The following is a 21,465-nucleotide window of genomic DNA, read 5'->3' as shown; positions in this document are numbered from 1 at the left end:
TGCTGTTTGTTCTTCTAGTTCTCTCCTCCACTCCATTTTAAAGCACACATTTTATTCTAATGAAAGAAAAAAGTACTTCATTTATAACTTCCTCCTACTCACTAATAATAGATACATTAAAACAAGACAACTAGCCTGGAGGCTTTAAAAGAAAAAAAAGGCACTGCCACAGGGATAAAAAAAAAAAAAGGAAGGCTAGTCTAAACTAAAGGAGCCTAAAGAGATATTAAGTACATGCATGAACCCTGACTGACTTCCTGGATTAGGAGAAAAAAAGCTGTAAGATATCTGATAATATCACAACATGAATCTTATATTATACATCGTGTGTGTGTGCGCGTCTGTGTGCATGTGTGCTCAGTCATGTCCAACTCTTTGTGACCCCGTGGACAGGAAAAATCCCTGTCCATGGGATTTTTCCAGGCAAGAATACTGGAATGGGTTGCCAACTTCCTTCTCCAGGGGATCTTCCCAACCCAGGAATCAAATCCGCATGTCCTGCATCTCTTGCACTGGCAGGCAGCTTCTTTACCACTGCGCCACCTGGGAAGTTCATATTACACATTAGTGATTGTCAATTTTCTTAAGTGTGATAATGGCATGTGGTTATGCAAGAGAATTTCCTCATTCCTAGGTGATTATACACTTAAGTACTGAGAGTAATTAATTTTATCCAAATTGCCAGAGGGATATCAAATTTAATCTAGGCATCTCTGTTCTCACGCTAACCCGCATGTAAGATATAAGTGCTAATAGGGCATGTGCTCTACATGGGAGCAGCAATATCACTCCCAAAGAGATGAAAACTGGTTCTAAGAAAGTAGCAATCTAAAGCTTAACCCAAAAAACAAAAAAGTCTATTCATTATTTTCTCTTGTCATGGAAAAATTAAAAACATATTTGGAGTGGGGAGGTGTTAATGAAAAAAATAGAAAAGCTGGACTAAAGGCATCAGGAAAGGGAGGAGGCCTCAGATGCCCAAAGAAGCTGAACTCTCTATATATTAAAAAAAAAGACAGAGAGGGAACAAAAGTATGAATGTTATAAAAATAAGGTTTTTTTGTATCCTGTTATAAGCAACATATAAAATTCTGCTATATGAATCCAATGAAAACATTTTTAAGTATGTGATAATATATGTGTACATGTATGTGCACATGTATGTATGTATACACATTTTACATGCAACTTAAGCAGAAAAGACTAGAAGGAAATAACTGCTTTATAGACAATTTGGTGTATCTTATGATTTTTTAAATTTTTTAAAACTTTCCTATTTTTTATTCTTATGGGTATTTTAGTCAACACCCATATATAACAAGGATCTTTCTAAATAATATAACAAAGAACTGATTACTGTTAACAACATTTCTTCATATCAGTCATTTAACAAGTTCCTTACTAAAGTATTCTTATTGAAATTAAAACCTGGAACCTGCATTTGCTTCCAGTGACCATAAGGGGTTCAAAATAAGACTCATTTCACTGCTTTGCCTCCTCCCTGTGAAATTCTTATCTTATTCTTTACACAGCTAATAGGTGGCTATGCTTTAAAGGCAGGTTTCTAGCAATTATTATTGAAATAGCTGCCCACAAACGATATGTTTAACTTAAAAATTACCTCCAGGTTCTAAGAGATGAACCCAACTATCATGGAAAGCACAGGGACATGAGTGAGTGGACTTAAGAATTGACAGAACTAATTCTCCCCAGCTGACGGCTCTTCACAATATTCAGAATAGTGTATGAACCCCAGAGAAATCAAATTCAAATCACAGGATTCTAACAGGATATATTTTACATATGACAAATTTGTTTTCAATGATGCAATTATATAAGATTTCTCAGTAAAGATCTGATTTTGGGGTTATTTTTAGACAAAAAGACAGATGCAAGTCAAGTCCTGAACAACGGAGAAGACAACCTTCACTACACATTAGACTACCATACACCAGAGCTTCCAAGGATTAGACAGAAGAAAGACCACATAACGAAGGGTATACTGAGGCAACAGTGAAGCTTTCAGCCTTTACTTACAGGAGAATCTCACAGATCCTGTGGCCTTTTTGTCCCATAGAATCCAGATATTTAAGACACCTTTTTCTTAGGTCTATAGCCTATAATGGAAAAATGCAACATCCAGAAACAACCATAACAAGGAGAATTTTATTTCTAAAAAGAAAGGCATCTTTTAAACATCAATATATGTACCAACATGAGTGGATTTCTAAAACACATTTTTCATAAAACATCACAGATGACATGAACTCCATGCCTATAAAATTATATTTTTCTATTCCTACAGAAAGGCCTAGAAACTTATTCCTCAAAACATTAGTGGTCCTCTCAGAGTGATGAGCTGCATTCTGGGGTTTGTTTTTTTTTTTTGCCTTTTTCTTTATACTTGTACAATAAACCTGTTATCATCTTCTAAACAAAAGTAATAAAATAACCCATGTGTACTAAAACTCTTTTCTACTAAAACTGAAAGCTCCTCCACTACACAGACTCTTATAGCTTTGAAAACTGTTCAATTCAAGAACTAAGATGCAACTCTGCAGAGTATGCCTTTAACATATATTACTGGACTTTCAGTGGACAGAAAAGGGTCACTTTCATTCCAGGCACACTTCATTTTATTCTGTTTGGACAGATACTATAGTTCTAACAGATTGAAGGTTTGTGGCAACCCTGCATTGAGCGAGTCTATCAGTGTCATTTTTCTAACACTGAAGTGTTAACAGAAGTGTCTATTTGCTCACTTCACATCTCTGTGTCATATCTTGGTAATTCTTCACAACATTTCAAACTTTTCATCATTACTATACTTGTTACAGTGATCTGTGAACAGTGGTCTTTGATGGTACTATTGTGAAAAGACTACAACTCACTGAAGGCTCAGGTGATGGTTAGCATAAAAAGTATTTATCAATAAAGTATTTTTTAATTGAGGTATATGCACTGGTTTTTAGATATGATCCTACTGCAGACTTAACAGACTACAGTGTAGTGTAAACATAACTTTTATAAGCACTGGGAAACCAAGAAATTGATGTGACTCACTTTACTGAGATATTTACTTTACTGCGGTGGCCTGTAACCAAGCCTGGAATATTACTGAGGTATTCCTGCTTTTAACAAAACAGTCATTATCCAAACTCCAACAGTTAAGCCTCTCAACTTACCACCAGGCTCCAATGTACCTTCCGATGAATAGGCACCAGAATAAGTTCCTGTTCAAAGAGACTGACCCCTTTGGTCCATCTTTTCACTGCTTGGTAACCCCCAGATTTTAATTTCGGATAGAAGAAAGTACTGAATGCATAAAGTGCTGGATACCCTTGCCTTTTATTTCTTTCCACCAGGAGATTCATGTAAAAATTAATGACCTATAATACCAAGAGAGTAAACATTGGAATATGGCAAGTATATTATCAAAACTCGATTTCTACCTGAGTAGGATGAATTAGAAATAAGACACTAAGGGAAGGGACAGAAGATAAAAGGGCTATCTATATCAGAAGATGGAAAGCAAAAAATGATCACTGCAAAATGGGAGAGATTAAGAAGGAATGAGGCATATGAGTAAGAGAGCCAAGAGAAAGAACTCAAGGAGAAATTCTGCAACAACTAAAAGGTATATGTAACTATATCACACATAAAACATGCAGAAATATTAACTGGAAGTGAATTTTACTATATATAAATTATACCTCAATTTTTAAAAACTCACTGGAAGGAAATACACCAAAACAATAGTTATTTTGTTTGCTTTTGAGTTGTGCCATTTTTTGTTTTCATAGAAATATGTAATTTTAATCATTTTTAATTGAAATATAGTTGATTTATAATGTTTCAGATATACAGCAAAGTGATTCAATTCTACATACATATATTCTTTTTTAGATTCTTTTCCATTATAGATTATTATGAGAGTTGTGCCACTTCCTTCACTTTTCCTATATTTTCTAAATTTTTTATAATAAACATATTGCATTTATAGTGTGAAACAGAAACGTTCTAATCTTACAAGAATGTGTTTATATGTCATGAGTCATGGCAGGAGGGAAGGAAAGCAAAGGGAGAAAAAGGCAGGGGCTGCACGGTTGGGTAAAGGATCAACTAGAAAATTGGCAAGAACTAAGACCTAGCTTTAGCTGAATACATAAGGATACAAGACAATTAGGCAAATTTTTATACTTATCACTCAAATGAAATAAAGAAACACATAGTGCACATAGAGTGATCAAAATATTTATTATTGAAAAAACTAAAATGGCTCCTATATGAATTCATCTAAAATAAATGATCACTTGTCTGCTTCCTCCCATTTATCAGTTGACCCAGGGTTCATAAAAATGTCACTAATAAATGAAGATGTAGATGAAACAAAGCACAGATGCAGAAGAGGGAAACATTGCTAATTAAAGGCAGCAAACAATCAGAATTAACTATCTTTTCAAGGTTTAAGATGTTTTTGTTTTAGATAAACTACAGCTGCCTTACCAATCCCTCCTGTGTAGAAACCAAGATGTTACAGATAGAAAAGAGTTAAGCATAATGACAGTCCAAGGGGTAAAAAAAAAAAGACAACTTACTTCATCATTGAGCCAGTGATAGTTCCTCAAGGTCTGGATATCTCCTCGAGTGATTCGTAATTTGAAAGCACTACTTAGGATCTCATCCTGTGGGCCATGGCCCAGGGCATTACTGATTTCCTTTTCCATGTCCTGAATTATAAAGTCCAGAGGTTGTTACTTTAATAAAGAACCATTATCATATACTGAAAGTCTGAGATTGAAAAGAGCTTTTCATCTCTGTAATACTTGACCCTTAAGAAAAACTATCAAAGACCTACTAAATTAAAGGATAAAAAGACTTTAATTCAGGACCACAAAGCAGTCTTACTAATGGTTATAAGAAATGCCAGTCCAATTATTAGCTCCTAGAAAAAGTTATTGGGTAAAAGTGTTTGAAGTATAGTCTCAATTATCCTACTACCATTTACTGAGCACTATGAGTCAAACAAGTACCAGATGCTTGAAGTACGTCATTAATCCCTGTCTGTGGGGACAGTATTGTCACCATTTTGTAGAAGAGGTAAACCTCAGAGAATTTTGGTTACAGGCTCAGTCATATGATGATTAAAAAACAGAGCCAAGATTTGAACCCAGAAGTGTCTAACTCCTGAACTTTTTTCTCCTTTCACAACACTATAAGAGAATTTTCATACTTTCCTTAACTATCTCCTGAACCTTGATTTTAAAAAATCAAAGTAATAAAATTAGGCATCAAAGACATCATTCTATCCATTTTTGATGTGAAGAGAATAAGCAGAAACTAGAAAACTAGGCAGCAGTCTGGGAACTGAGTCCTTATTGAATAGATGGCATCATTTTTCTAAAGAATTACACAGATAAACATAAATTTATGCTATAAGCCTGGATCTACAAACCAGAATAGAAACTTTCATCCAAATATTTTCACTTCTGCTTCCTCTCCCACTATACACAATTTTGCAACTTTATGGATCTTTCTCTCCACCTGCATGCCCAATACATAATAAGTGCTCAATAGATAATCACTGAATAGGACATCTGCTAAGACAACAATGGAGGAGCTCACTTTTAAAATGAGAATTTTTAACTACCTTCATTTCCTTGTTTTCTGTAAGTTTTTACTTATTTGTTGTACAATGATCAATGAAAGGGGCATTTTAGAGAACCATAATCACTTAACAAACATTGCAATGAAAGGGAGTTCCCTGGCAGTCCAGTGGTTTGAACTCAGCACTTTCACTACCAGAGCTCAGTTCCAACCCTGGTTAGGGAACTGGTATCCCATAGGCTCTGAAGCATGGCCAAAAATAAGTAAATAAAATAAAATGTTAAAAAGACAAAAACAAAAAAACTGCAACAAATCCTTTCGTAATGTCAAACTCATACTACATAACTCAAAATATTTTAAGCTTAGAAAAAGAATCTGCAAAGAATCCATTATATTTCAAGATATGTGACAATTCTGTCCACTCACAATTGTTGAAATTAATCTAATCCCTTAGGCCACTTTTACAGATCACTAATGATCAGTGTAGCAAGTAACTGACCTGCCCTTGGGCCTGATTTTCTGCATACATACATTCCCTAGCCTGGAGAAACTCCTCAAAACAAAACATCCACTCAAGCCTTGAATAACTAAGGTTATTTAAAAACATGCCTCTTATTTGATTAACACAAGAAACAATACCTCTGTAAGTTCAAAAAGATCATCTGTCCTTTTATCCCTCTCTTTGCTTGAGCAATTTTTTTCTTTTGTCTCAAGTATTGACATTTTCCTCCTGAGTAAGCCATTGCTTCCACTGCCCAGGCGGAGTCGGGCTGACACTTCTTCAGACAGGTCAGGTTCCAGCTGAAGTCCCCTCCTCTGGTTAAACAAAATTCCCACATTCTATTGACATGTTTGATACTTGTACATGTTAGATACACATATCTAACACATGAAATATAAAACAGCACCATTATTTTGAAAGAAAAGAGAATTAGTAAATCCCCAAATGAGTAACGTACAAAAAGCGTTATCTGCCTGTCCTTGCTAAAGGGAATAAAAACTTCAAGACCTAAGGTTCACAACAAGACACCTCAATTATAAACCATGAAACAGAACATTCATCGTTTTCCCAGGAGGTAGCAAGAAAAGTATTTTCATTTCTCTTACCTCAATTAAAAATAATATAGCTAAAAGATATATTGAAAAACTTTAAAAAAGCAAAATATATGACCCATAATCCTATCATTCAAAATAAACCACTGGTGGACTTCCCTGGTGATCCAGTGATTTTAAGAATCCATCTGCCAATGTGTGGGACATGGGTTTGAATTCTGGTTCAGGAAGGTCCCACATACCTCAGGGCAGCTAAGCCCCTGTGCCACTACTACTGAGCCCATGCTCCAGAGCCTGTGAGTCACAACTACTGAGGCCCAAGCGCCCTAGAGCCTGTGCTCCGCAACAAGAGAAGCCACCACAAAAAGAAGCCTGCACACCAGAGCACCAGAACTAGAACAGGCCCCACTCATTGCATCTAGAGAAAGCCCGCACATAGCACAGCTAAAAATAAATAATAAATTGCCATTTCTATCCTAAGTAAACTTGTTCTTAGTATAAAGACAATGGACTGGTTCAAAGTTGGGAAAGGAGTACATTAAGGCTGTATATTGTCACCCTGCTTATTTAACTTATATGCAGAGTACAACATGTGAAATGCCAGGCTTGATGAAGCATAAGCTGGAATCAAGTTTTTGCAGGGAGAAATATCAATAACCTCAGTTATGCAGATGACACCACCCTTATGGCAGAAAGTGAGGAGGAACTAAAGAGCCTCTTGATGAAGGTGAAAGAGGAGAGTGAAAAAGCTGGCTTAAAATTCAACATTTGTAAGAAGATTTGTAATAGTTTCAAGTAAATATGAAATCTTGAAATCTTGAATCTGAAAAGTCCTGAACAAATATTTTCCCTAAAGATGTATGGGCTTCCCAGATGGCGCTAGTGATAAAGAACCCACCTGCCATGCAGGAGACTTAAGAGACACAGATTCAATCCCTGGGTCCAGAAGACCCCCTGGAGGAGGGCATGACAACCCACTCCAGTATTCCTGCCTGGAGAATCCCATGAACAGAGGAGCCTGGCAGGCTACAGTCCACGGGGTCGCAAAGAGGCGGACATGACTGAAGCAACTTAGCACACACAGCACAAACATGTACGGTTTTAAAAAAATCTCTGAAAGAAGCCAGGCAACACAGATAAGGGGTGAGATGGAGCCAAGTTGGTCTCTCTTACAAAGGTGGCTACTGCACAGAGATAAAAATATGGCAACTTAGAAGAAAGCCAAAGGGTGTATCTTCAATGCTTGCTGCTTTTTCAAGCAAAATAATGGAATCAGAAATCAAAGTAACAGATATCATCTTTCTTATTTTTCATGGGGAACCAAAATTTTAATGTAAGTCAGTGAAAGAATCAAAGGCATAAAATTTAACTAAGGTTTCTACTTACGCATTCATTTTCTAGTCTGATTCCAACCATCTTTTCTGTATCAGAAATTTTCCCCTTTGAACACCTGAGGAAAAAAACTGAGAAATTACAGACTGGATGATTTTAATCTGGTACATGTTAAACTAGTTTTAGAAATAAGATTTAATAATTAGTAACAAATATTGCCTTGAGTTTATACAGTCCTCTAAACCAAAAGTTAGCAAAATTTTTCTAAAAAAGGATCAGCTCATAAATATCTTAGGCTTTGCAGGTCTTATGGTTTCTGTCATATCATCTCAACTTTGTTGTTTACAAGCAGCCATAAGTAGCATGTAAATGTATGAGCATGACTGTGTCCAATAAAAATTTACTTACAAACAGGTAGACCAGATTTGTTCCATGGGCCACAGTTTACCATACTCTGCTATAAGTGGACCAGCATCTAACATAGAACTGCCTTCATTGTTCATATACTTGAGATGCTGATCACTAGGAACTACCCACCACATCCACAGTCTTATCTCAGCAGCACTCACTGATGTCTCCCAACCCCTAATGTCTAGGAGAGAAGGATACCCTCCCAAGCTAGGGTGGGCATCTTACACAAGAGCTACCTATATACCCACATATGCTGACTGACTGCCAGAGCTGAGGAGAGTTCACAGTTTCACAGATGTGGTTACTCTTAAATATAGTTTATAAAGTAAGAAAATAATGTCAGGGACTTTCCTTGCAGTCCAGTGGTTAAGATTCCACGCTTCCACTGAAGGGGTCACGGGTTCAATACCTGGTTGGGGAACTAAGATCCCACAAGCCATGCAGTGCAGCCAAAAAAAGAAAGAAAGAAAATATGTCAAAAGAAAAGTTAGAATAAACTGAACCGTGTACCTCTTTTCACTTCTCACTGAACACAGAGGTCCCCTTGTTTCAACAACTCTATCTGTGAGAATGGTAAAAAAAAAAAAAAGTGTTTCCTTTGTTAATCAATCATATAGCTAGCATTTCACTTTACAGTTTCCAAAGTATGAAGATACTCATTTACACTGAAATGCTAAAATGGATTCCAAAGACATTAGCGTTTATACAAATTAAGTTGCTTAAAAATGCTGCATAAATCTTTCTCCTTTACATATAATCTTTAGTGTAAACTGGCTAACATCTTCTTATTTAGTAAGCTATCACTTAGTGTCATTTAATGAATAGCAAGTGGAAAAAAACAAAGATATTAATATAAGGAATACAACAAAACTAATTTTAGGCTCACACAATATATGCTACAATACAGGAGCTAGGAAGAATAATCGAGGTTATTTTATAAATCAGCTTTAACTTGAAACAGCTTTCTTACTAAACTACTAGTACTGGCTAGGTCAACGGCCTGGGGTCTGATAATGTTTTAAAGTTTGGTACACCATCTTTCACTAGTATGTCATTTTTCAATTTTATATTCTTTTGAACTAAGTTCAACATATCAAGGGTATTAAGATAGGGCTAAATCTGGGAACTCACATTGCTTTGGAACAAACTGAGTTGTTTTGACTCCATGACTTTGCTCTTCCCCCCAGCCTTTGGTCTTTAATGTGTCCATCTGACTTCTTTGAGAACTTAGAAACACAAAAAGTGAAGATCAGATACAAAAGGAAAATCTATCATAAGTATTCACTGTCTCTATCTGGCAAACTTCTCCAGACAAGAGTTACTGATTACCCTGAAATGTCAACTCACAAGAGAGAGAACACAACATAGCATCATCTGAGACCAGGATAAAAGGAGTCTGATCCTGATTCTAATACTCCAGCCAAGATACCTAACCTCCAGTTTCTCTACCATAAAACTGGATGTTTTCAATGCCCAAAGCCACCTTGACTGAAAAATCTCAGAATGATAACCCAAGTTAAAAGATGAAAGATTTTAAATGATATACTGAAATGCATCCCAAAACAACACATTAAAAGCTGAATGACAAAACCAATAGTTCATACTGCTGCTTCCAACAGTGGCTAGTCAAAATGGAAAAAAACAGGAACATTCTGACTAACTAAACTGAGAATTTTTTTTAAGTTCACAACCAAAGTTAAAATTTCCAAATAATCCCTTGTTTCTGCAATCAACAAGCTAGATAGTCTTGTGACTTTTTCAACTTACTGTTACATAATCTCTGGGATCCCCCTCTCTGTATTCTCACACCACTTATTAGAAGTATCAAGTAGATCTCAATCCTGAGCTCACATAATCTCTGTCCCCTTTTTACAGAGAAATAAAAGGCCAGACATCAATCCTTTCTACCATTCTCAACTACTTGGTGGACTCAGCACATTTAAGTAACATGCAGTCTTATAAGGAACATTTCTTATGACTTGGGGTGACTTTAATCTTATCTGCAGAGTGGAGAGTTTCCAACTGTGCTAAGATCCATCCACTAAGATGCCTCAGGGACAATGTGTCTTTGGAGGCAGCGGTGGGAGGAATAAGGGGAGGTAAGGGAGGAAAAGGCAGGGGAGAAGAGGAGGAGAAAAGAAGACAGAGATTGTGAGAAATGTGTGTTAGGGAGGTTGAAAAAATGCTCTGCTCCCTGGGAATCCAACTTCAACCAATGATTTCACTTTTCTATATCAGAGTTTCATGTAAGAGTTCACTTGAACAAAGGACTCTAAAGCCAACAGAAAATTATATTTTGTAAAACCACTGTTCTATATAATCCATCACTAGATACAATGTTCAAATTATAGGGTTCCTGCTCTCAGTATTAATCTCTTTTTTCAACAAGCCCTTCCCACCAATCCCCTCTCCAAAAATAAGAAAAAAAGTTGTCTGGCAAAGCATTTATCTTGTTAGCTCATCTTTACCTTTGATGAGTTGAAGTTACAGGAGAAACAGAGTTTCCATGACCACCTTCTTTAAGTCGCTCCAATAACCTCCGGTATTTCTCTCTTTCTTCTTTTTGAACACCCTAAATAAAAGAAAGCATTTAGATAACTACTAGCATATCAAACCTATAAATAAATCATAAACAAAGACTAAGAGGTCAAATGCAGCTCATGGATGTTTCATTCACCAGCACATTTTATCTCAGTGTTCTTTTAACTCCTTTAATTTTACTTACCAATTTTATAACTTGAAAAGAGAAATCCCCCCAAAATCTGGCCCCTTTTGAAACACTGTATTAACAAATGGGAACTGTTGGTGAGCTGTTCACTTCAGCTCATTTCACTCATTTATATTATCTGATGGACCTTGATAGCAAAGGAGTTTTTGACAGTGGAACTGGGTTAACCATAAAAAAAAAAACTCAGCACAAATAATCCACTTGCATATTCAGAACATTCAACTTCCAAAATGGAACTGGTCTTACCAAAGACACCAATGACCCTCTATGGCCAGATCTAATAGACACTCTTTCAGCCCTTCTGTCACTTGAAGACCTCTCCAGCTTCTCACCCTGCTACCCTCACCTCGCCTTCCTGGACAATAAATTCTCCTGATCTCTTGAAGACTATCTTTTCAGTCTCCAGTGCAGATTATTTCTTCTTCCTGCCTTTAACTGTTGATGGTTCTGCAGGTTATCTCTTCTCACGCTACATTCTCTGAGTAATCCCTTCAACTCCCTTGATTTATCCAACACCAATATGCAGAAGATTCATAAATGTGTCCCTAGCTCTGTCTTCTCAAAACTCCCATCACGCATATCCAGGAGTCTAAGGGATATGTCTGCTTGCGTGTTTCACAAGCACTTTAAACAACTTCCAAAACTGAAGTCATCATCTTCCCCTAAACACCTAGGGTATCTTGGCACATACTTATCCAAGATTGAAATATGGGACTCAGGTTCTTCCATCTAAACTTATATCACACTTAACCAACAAATAAGTCCTTGATAATATTACCTCTCAGTATTTCTAAAATACAGCCTGTATATCCCCATATATATCTTCTCAGTCCCCAATTTCTCATCTAGGAGATATTAAAGCACTTTAATACCTCTCCGTAAAATCCCCTCCAGGGCTGCGGTCCATTGCTTTTGCTGCCTACATTTTTTCTGACTACAACATTTAATGTATAAGCTCCTAGAGAATAGAGACCATATTTTATTCAATTTTGAATTGCTAGGACCCAAATAAGTATTTCTTTGATGAACTAAATTAAGTGGTTGAGAAAACCATCTAGCAAATTATAATAGGTGATGGTCTAGGGGAAATGCCAGAGACAGGAATAGTTCTAAATTCTCCCGAAGTAAGTGAAGACTTCAAGAAGGAAAGGAAGATTGCTGATGAACACATCACACTAACTGCCCTGAAAACCTAAGGAAAAAACAGCCATGTACACCATTTACATTCCTTACTTAATCACAGTTATTATAGCTTATGAAAGAAACAAGTTAGAATAATTCAGGCATCTAAAAATAAAAAAATCTATAATCATATCTTTTCCTAACATGATTCCTTTCCCTTTCTTTTACCTGAAAATTGAACTAAATTATAATATGTATAGAATATCTCTAGAAAGATAAATAAAAGTATCAAACAGGAGCCAGATACAGGAGGGAGAGTGGGAAATTTCTAGTCCTTGTACATCCTTTTGAATGGATCCTTATATCTTTTGAATTTTGTGCCACAGAATATATATTATTTACTGCCACCAACCCTCAATTCCTAAAATTACTTTAAAGAGATCATGCTAAAAGGGCTTACCTCCTCCACAGTACAATGAGGACGCCTCAGACCCTTGCTACCCTCTTCAGAAATCATCTCTGTTACAACCTGTTCCTGAGGCTTCCACGTTAAAGAACTCTCTGGATTGCCTTTGCTGTGGCGACGGCCACCTGGTCTTCTAGTATAGCCTTCTGAGCTCAAAGTAAAACTGAGAAAAATAAGAAAAGAAAAAACAGTTACTCCCAAACTGCTTAAATTGCTGGAATTTAAGCTCCAGGCCATCCTGTGATTAAGCTGTCTCAGGTTAAGCTTGCTCCTGACAACTACCATTCACAAAAATCAGATCTCTGGAGAAGAGGGCACCAGAGAATTCTGTGATGGAATGTCTATTACCAGCCACCAGGGCTGCCACATGAAAGCCTTTGCCTTCTTCCTTATGCCCAGTTTTTCAACTCCAAATCTGGCTTCAGCTCCCTATTACACTACATACCCTCCTCCGGTACTGCACTTTTCCTTTAGTCATTTGGCACCACTGCAATTAAGTATTGGTGTGATTGTTTAATGTCTGCAACCCACACTAAACTTTAAACTCCATGAAGACAGAGATTTCATCCTTTCACCACTGTATCCTGGTACATGAGCTAAGTCAAAAGGCACTCTATCAGTGTCTGCTCAATAGCAAACTAATGAACAATAAATTAATAAATGCTCAAGAATCAGAAGCCATGAAACTCCCACCTAGTCACTGTTACTGGTTGACAGACCCTGCCACTCCTGACATCACCAATAATGGAACAAACTGACATCATACCACTCCTGATATAGTATTTAACAAAGGACACAACAGGGACCTCCTTGGCAGTCCAATGGTTAAGACACTGAGCTCCCACTGCCGGGGGCGTGGATTTGATCCCTGGTTGGGGAAGTAAGATCCCACATGCCTGATGGCAGGGCCAAAAAAAAAAGAAAGGACACTATATCATGCAGGCAGTATCTTTACCAAAAAAATTTGCATGATCTTAAACAAATCATAAGAAAATGTCAGACAAGATTAAGAGAGATTCTATAAAAACAATGCTGTGTACTCTTTAAAAATATTCATGCTATCACAAAGAGAGGCTGAGGGGTTGTTCTAGATTAAAGGAGATCGAAGAGACATGAAAATTAAATGTAATACATGATCCTGCCCTGAATTGTGGGCCAGAAAAAATAATCTCTGTAATAGAGAAATTTAAATAAGATTATATAATAGTATTACATCAATGTTAAATTTTCTGATTTTGGTAATCTGGGATTATATAAGTGAATGTCCTCATAATTAGAAATAAACAGTCAAGTACTTATGATTAAAGGGGTATGAGTCTAAGATGTGCTCTCAAATGATACAGGAAAAAAATATTATGCACATATAACACAGAATGATAAAGCAAACTGGCAGAACAGTAACAACTGGTGGGTCTAGGTCAAATCTATTCACCTACAGACTTTCAGAATACATGAAGCTAAAACTAACATAACTGGATAGGAGAAATAGTCAAGTCCACAATTACAGCACGAAACATCAACACTATATTCATCAATCATTAAAAAAGCAGACAGAAAATCAGTGAGACCTATAAACATTATCAGCAAAGTAACTGATATTTACAGAACACTCCACCAACAGTAGCACAATACACATTCTTCTCAATGCACACTGAATAACACCCAAACTAACATACTCTAGTACATACACAAATGTTAACAAATTTATTTTTATTTTTCATATTTTGGCTGCACTGTGCGGCATGGAGGATCTTAGCTTCCCAGCCAGCGATTGAACTCATGCTGCCTGCAGTGGAAGCAGAGTCTTAATCACTGGACTGCCAGGGAAGTCACAAATGTTAAAACATTTAAGAGAACTGACATCATACTAAGTATATTCCCTGACCATATGAAAATAAACTAGAAATCAATAACAGAAAAATATCTGGAAAGGCCCAAACATGTGGAAATTAAACAATTCTATACTTCTAAATAATCACAGGTTAAAGAGGAAGAGTACGAATGAAGAGTAAAATGAGGAGTATAGGCCTGCTGTTTTGTAGAATTAACTTTAATTTCAGCTTAACCAGTTTTCTTATAATTACATTCAGATTATTGATCTTTGCAGGAATACTACAGTAGGTGATGATGTCTTGCTCAGTGCAATGTATCTGGAGGCCAAGATGTCAGTTTGCCCACAGTAGGTGATTTAAACTTTGTTCTTTTGGTTGTGGTGTCAGGCAGGTTTCTCCATCAAACTTTTACTTACTACTTCCAGATCAATTGATGATCCCTGTATAAACCAGTTATTACTGTGATAGTTACAAGATGGTAATTTTCTAATTCCATCATTCCTTCTACATTTATTAGTTGGCATCCAACTTAAAGGTCTTTTCCTCTCACATTATGTATTTATTTATTAACACATCTATATTCCTGTCAAATAAAGATGAAATGAATAAAATTTGATGCTTAACTGTCCCCAGATTTTGAAGCCTCCTTTAATTGCTGGTACAAGATGTTCCATGATCATCTTTTACTATCCCTCCTAACTCTATAATCAGCCATTTATCCAAGTCCAGGGAGCCTTACTTTTTAAAGTTAGTGTCTCATTTTCAAACATGAGTGGATAGCCAAGGATTATCAGGTATTTGAATAAGAAAGGTAAGACCAAAATAAACCAAAGTGGGAAGAGGAATTCAAAGGAAGCAGGCAAAACAAGGAGGAGAAGTAATTTTAAAATAATTAATAGCTTAGAGAGATAAAAGTTACTCCATCTCTGTAACAGAACTCAATGCTTGGAGAAAGAAAAAGTCATGGGGAGTAGGGAGGGGGAGGATGCTTACAAATTAAAAACTATGAAGCCAAAAATATGTATATGAATATATGTATACACCATGTGTATATAAATATATTTTTTAATAAAAGATTTTTTTAAAGGGTAAGGATAACAACAAAAAAGAATATATAGAAAAATTATATTAGATCAATCCATGAGGTTCAATATCCAAGCAACAGAAATTCTAGAAAGTAAGAATGTAGAAAGGACAAGAAAATTACTAATAAAATAATAATAGTTCATTGCATACATGATTTCTGCACTGTTCTGTATGCTTATTATTCTTCAAAAAAAGTTTATGAGTGACAATTCTTTTTTAAAAGGTTTTCAAGGGAATTCCCTGGCAGTCTAGTGATTAAGATGCCACGCTTTCACCGTTGAGGGCCCAGGTTTGATCCCTGGTTGGGGAACTAAGATCCCACAAGCTGCACAGCATGGCCACAAATAAAAATAAACCTAATTAAAAAATAAAAGTTTTTCAAAATTATATAGGCATATGATACAGTAGAAAAAGTAACCCGTACTTGAGTACAAGTCTCTCATCAGCTATATGACTATTTGGCAAGTTACTAACCACAAAGTACTTATTTACTAAGACTATATGACAGAGTAAAAGTGAAAATGTCCAGCAAGAATGAGCGCTTAAAAACTATCAAGTTTCCATTTACAGAAGGGCAGAATTAACACTTACCCGAAGGAAGGCAGGACTCGGCGTGGCTGATCTCGAGTTACTGTCACTCTGATCTTTGGATAGTCACTTATGCCATTAGGAGATTTATTACCTATTTTTAAAAACCATTTGTAATTGTAAAAGAAAAACACAAAGAAACCTGTGAACAGTATGCATTAGAAAAGAAAATCCATGAGCAGTCTATACTGTAGAACTAAATATTTTATTTTTTCCAAATTGTTACTATCTAGCACAAATTTTGTAAAACTTAAAGGAAAAGCAATAGAGTTTAATCTATCTTTGCTCTCAGGTAGGCAATTCATAGGAAAGCTTTACTAGTTTTGCTTGCTGGGGCTAACAAGAGGCATGAGGAATTCAACGATTATAAACTCTTTGTAATCTAGTCAAATTGAGTAAATTTTTAAAATTGTTTCTTCTTCTCAAGAAAACAGAAGTATTTTTAAATGAAAATCTGCTATGTTACTACATTTACCAGAAGTTTCCAATACCTGTGCGATGGTCACTATACTTCACCCACATTTTCTGCTGAAACTACTACAGGGCCTTGGAGTGCAAAGAGATTAAAGCTGAAGTTGTTTAAGTCAGTAGCAGCAAAACTTAAACTGACCTGCATTCATTTGTTTGTAAAACCTGACTTGAATCAATGTTCAATCCTGAGGGGTTTTTTGTGTGTGCTTAGTCACTCAGTCATGTCTGACTCTTTGTGACACCATGGACTGTAGCCCACTGGGCTCCTCTGTCCATGGGGATTTGCAAGGCAAGAACACTGGAGTGGGTTGCCATGCCCTCCTCCAGGGGATCTTCCCAAGCCAGGGATCCAACCCAGGTGTCCCGCATTGCAGGCGGAGTTGTTGGGATTCTTTAAATAATATTAAATAAATAAAGAAAAAATTTGGAATTCCCAAAAACATCTCCAAGCATTTCAGATTAGAGACTGTGGGTTTCTTTACACAAGAAATCTGCTCTAGGAATACCTGTGCTTCTCTCAATAGGCTCTGCAAACCCATAGAAACATAGTGCTAGTACTTCAGACACAAGGTAAATCTGTTATCTCCTCTATATGTCAATTTTCTGAATGCACAATTTCTCTAAAAGCTTTTTCCCTCTTTCTCTCAAACTGTACAAGCCTATCTGTGTAGCATAGACCACAATCATCTTCAGGACTCTGTCTTCTTCCTATTTTTTCCTGTCAGAGCATTTTGTACCATATATAAAATAATTACAATTCAATTTGGGGGGGGTCTCAGGATGATATGGAGATTCCTAATCCACAAGACTGTGAGAACTGGGAACTTCAGGTTACTCCCCAATCAGATGATGTCCCTCAAAGGCAGGGTTTTATTATTTTGCTATTTTGTTGTTATTTGTTTTGTTACTTTGCTATTAAAGTTTTACTATTGTTATTTTGTTACTAAAGGTTGTATTATTTTGTTATTCCTGATAATTTAGCAGAGTGCCTAACATAAAGTAAGCGCTCAGGTAACACTGTTTTTTTGTTTTTTCTTTTTAATGAATAAGCCCTGATCTAAGTCACATTAAAGACACTGATAAAGCAAACAGGAAACACAATAGTATATTCAAAGACAATACTAAAGGAAAGCTATTGGCTTTTTAGAATGGTAGAGACTATATCTATGCTCTCATCCAAAGCCAAATCAGTGTTTTCCTTTCATATTCCCAAAACTCAGAGAAAAGAAGTAGAAGGAGGTAGAGGAAACAGAAATATTTTTGACCACCTCACCCAGTTTCAGCATGTTGTTCCAGGATCCAGAACTGGTCAGTTCAGAAGATGAAGAGTTTGAAAATACCTTGAAATCAAAAAGAATCACCTCTATAATAACTCTTAGAATTTAAATAAGTTTTAATATGAAAAAAAATCACTCTATTGGTAATGATTTAGTTACCTCACAGAAGAAATTTCATCAATTAGACCAAAGGTTTAATTTGTGAAGATTCACAAAATGACATAAAAAGTAACAATGAAGATTCTTCACAATTAAATAAGAAAAGCAGATGTAGAGTTGACCCTTGGTCAACAGAGTCTGAACTGCGTGGATACAATTAAATGCGGATTTTTTCAATAGTAAATACTACATACAGTATTACATGATTACTGGTTGGGAATCCATGGATGCGAGACTTCAGATATGGCAGAACCATGGATCTGGAAGGCCAACTACTGAATTTTTGACAATATGGAGAGGTGGGGCCCATAACCCATGCATTCTTCAGGGGTCAACTCTATTAGTAATTAGGCTCTTTATAAATATTTTTTAGATGTATAATCTCATGACCTTTAATTATTTGGTTTCTACATCAAGGCTAATTAAGACATGAACATTTCAGAAAGAAGTCATTCTACACATTAATTCCTAAAAAGAGAATATTTCTAAAATTTAACTTGAATGATTAAGTATAAAGACCAGTAGCTCCAATGAAACCTTATCCTCACTGACCTCTCCTGAAGGGACCACATCCCGTGTTCCATTACAAGCAGAAGTTACCATGGGCTTTGTGGTCAGCTGGAATGGAAATCCAAACAAGCTGGCAGCATTGTACAGACTGTTTTTCACTTGATGAATAAAGCAATCTGGAAAGTGTAATACAGATTACATATACATGAAAATATAGAGTAATTAAGGTTCAAGCAAAAGAAAAATGTATCTTACAAAAGGCCTCTCTTGATTTTTATTAGCAGTCCCATCTTCAACCACTGAGAGAAAAAAGTACCTGTAAAAATAATTTTTCTCATATCTGAATATCTGCAATTCTGGCATTGTGATTTCAGGGTTTTTTAGTAAAGTATCTGGGAGGCTACAAAAGCATGAAATCATCACCTAGCAAATTACATACCAATTCACACCCACAATAAAAGCCTGAAATGACAACTTTCAAGCAATGAGTTCCCCAGAATATATACTGTAAAATAAATCTTTCCTAGAGAGATAAGGGCGTAAGTTAGACAAGGTAGAACATATAGCTACTAGGTATAGCAGAATTCTATAGGAAGCATTACCATTAACTCACTGATTTGTCCTTACTTTTCAGGCAAGTACCAATACAGCTGACCTAAACGATGACTTACCTAGTGGCTATTCTATCTTGGCTACATTAAGGATGGAAATTAGTGAAGTATAAGATATGTGGTTCCTAGACATCCATGATGGAAACAAGGCTAGCCTATACTGGAGAAGATGTGTTGAAAGATCTCAGACTCATCCCTCCTTGTCACCAAAAATAAAGATTACAAACTAAGTAAATAAATAAGGGGGAGGAGTAGATTTCAATGCTTTCCCCACTTCCTCCTTTTAGCTCACTACCCCTTTCTCACTTCCTACACTGCTGATTCGTTTTCTACAATTCCTTTTCTATTTCCTAGTTAACGGTGTTCTAAAGCACTAGCTTGAGTGCTTTAGAACCACATTATGCTTCACAGAAAAACAGCCTGAAAGTGAAACGGTGGCTTTTAAACATCAAGCACTCCAGAACATACAAAATAAGAAATACTTTCCAGAAAGATAAGTGAATAATTTAAACAAAAGGAAAGGTGTGCTAAATGGTTTGTAAAGCAGAATCCAATTTTAAGTAATCTGTCACTACAGAATAGTTAGATGTACCAAAATTTGCAAACGTCTTGTTTCTCATTTTAGGGATAGGAAAGAATTTCAGGTTAACCCTCTAATAATGTTGAGGGGTTACACCCTCTTCTGAGCTGTAAGTAGGAGAAAAAGGACTTCAGGAATTGGTACTTATCATCCAGACTGTCATCCAGAACTCAGAGGGCAGGAGGTACTCTTAACATAAATAGTGGGCACAAAATATACTGTGATATTTTCCTACAAATTTTGTCAAAATCTGAATGTACTCCAAAATTATGTCAAAAGATTTGATAGATTAAAAAAAAAAGAGAGGAAGGTTAGAAGGTCCACTTCATCTATAAAATGAAGATGAGACCATCTTATTTTGCTGAGACTACACTACACAGATCTCTTCAAATCCCTTTCATCTATAAGACCATGAGTCTGCAATTCTAAGCTCCTCTTTATTTTCATCCTTCCTTTTCTTCTCTCCAAAGCAACCAATAGATTCATACTATCTGATATAGTAGCCAGTATCCACAAGTGGTTACCTAAGTTTAAATTCAATTAAAATTGAATTCAGTTCCTCAGCTGCGTAACCCCACTTGAGGTGCTTAATAGCCATTAATAGCAGAGAGTGGCCAGGACTGCTAGAGACCTTTACAAGCTCTGCCACTAAGTATTGTCTCTGCTACCCACTGCTTCCCCCTTGGGAAGTTCCCTTCTACAGTTTCTAGTCAGAAAATCTTTATATTTTGTGGAAATCAAGGAGGGAGGGAACTTTAACATAAAAGTCCAAATAGATAACTGCCAAAATTGTTGCAGGAACCTTCTCTAGTATCACTATCAAATTTTTAAACATATACAGTTGTTTATTTACATTTTTCTACAAAATTGACTTTTTTGGGGGGCTAAACAAATAAAATTGACTCTTTTTTTTTTTTGGCTAAACAAATGTATTTATAAAAGGTTACTTTATATTGCTACCGTTAATGTAAAGAAACCTCATTTGCCTTATGAAGAAATGAAAACACAACAATATTAAGTTCTAGTTGGGCCTGTTAAAAAACGGACAATTAGGTGATGCTAGCGGTAAAGAACTCGCCTGCCAATGCAGGCGACCCCTGAGTTGGGAAGATCCCCTGGAGGAAGTCTTGGCAACCCACTTCAGTATTCTTGCCTGAAAAATCCCTTGGATGGAACAGCCTGGTGGGCTACAGTCCATAGGGTCAAAAAGAGTAGGATATGACTGAAGCAACTTGGCACACACGCAACATGTATTACCCAAGTTTTAAATACACAGTAGCATTAAATTTACATGTTTTCTGCTTAAAATAATCAGAAATTAAAATAACTGAAAAAGATACAATGTTTTTAGTAATATGTTTATAACATAATTCAGATGTTACTTAATGCTAAGGATGTTGGATCCCCTAAAATCATTTCCTGAATTATTAGCTATCCTATGTTTTGGGGGTACTGTCCTAATGAATTCAGTATAAATTCCTGACTGTCAAAGTCCCTCTATATTTTGAACTCTCTCTGTTGTCAACTTTTCCCTAAGTTTTATTTGCTATTTCCTGAATTGCACAATTTTCCCATACTGTTCCCTCTGTCTAGAATGCTTTTCCTTCCTATTGTTCTCTGTTGATATCCCAT

At 36.2% G+C, this 21,465-nt stretch overlaps 1 protein-coding gene across 9 annotated transcripts in view; it reads right to left on the bottom strand.

The window, feature by feature from the left end:
- Nucleotides 1-21,465, bottom strand: part of SENP2 (SUMO specific peptidase 2) — a 32,494-nt gene that overhangs the window by 8,145 nt on the left and 2,884 nt on the right. For 5 of the 9 annotated variants that reach the window (XM_081571387.1, XM_081571386.1, XM_081571381.1 and 2 more), the window contains exons 3-14: nucleotides 18,685-18,818; nucleotides 17,970-18,036; nucleotides 16,229-16,319; nucleotides 12,714-12,882; nucleotides 10,872-10,975; nucleotides 9,535-9,629; nucleotides 8,914-8,965; nucleotides 8,047-8,110; nucleotides 6,247-6,423; nucleotides 4,599-4,730; nucleotides 3,186-3,389; nucleotides 2,038-2,117 (exon numbers count right to left, since the gene is read on the bottom strand). In XM_081571387.1, coding sequence (XP_081427513.1) covers nucleotides 2,038-2,117; nucleotides 3,186-3,389; nucleotides 4,599-4,730; nucleotides 6,247-6,423; nucleotides 8,047-8,110; nucleotides 8,914-8,965; nucleotides 9,535-9,629; nucleotides 10,872-10,975; nucleotides 12,714-12,882; nucleotides 16,229-16,319; nucleotides 17,970-18,036; nucleotides 18,685-18,735 — 1,286 coding nt within the window. In that variant the 5' untranslated portion in view covers nucleotides 18,736-18,818. Of the gene's footprint in view, nucleotides 1-2,037; nucleotides 2,118-3,185; nucleotides 3,390-4,598; nucleotides 4,731-6,246; nucleotides 6,424-8,046; nucleotides 8,113-8,756; nucleotides 8,825-8,913; nucleotides 8,966-9,534; nucleotides 9,630-10,871; nucleotides 10,976-12,713; nucleotides 12,883-16,228; nucleotides 16,320-17,969; nucleotides 18,037-18,684; nucleotides 18,819-21,465 lie in introns of all 9 variants that reach the window. The other 4 variants (XM_081571380.1, XM_081571384.1, XM_081571383.1 and 1 more) reach the window with 3 other exon arrangements.

This window comes from Giraffa tippelskirchi, chromosome 2 (assembly GCF_054371585.1).
Source record: "Giraffa tippelskirchi isolate mGirTip1 chromosome 2, T2T-mGirTip1v1.2.pri, whole genome shotgun sequence".
Classification (NCBI taxonomy): domain Eukaryota; kingdom Metazoa; phylum Chordata; class Mammalia; order Artiodactyla; family Giraffidae; genus Giraffa; species Giraffa tippelskirchi.
The sequence above is the reverse complement of the archived record's forward strand: the minus strand, read 5'-3'. Positions and strand labels throughout refer to the sequence as shown.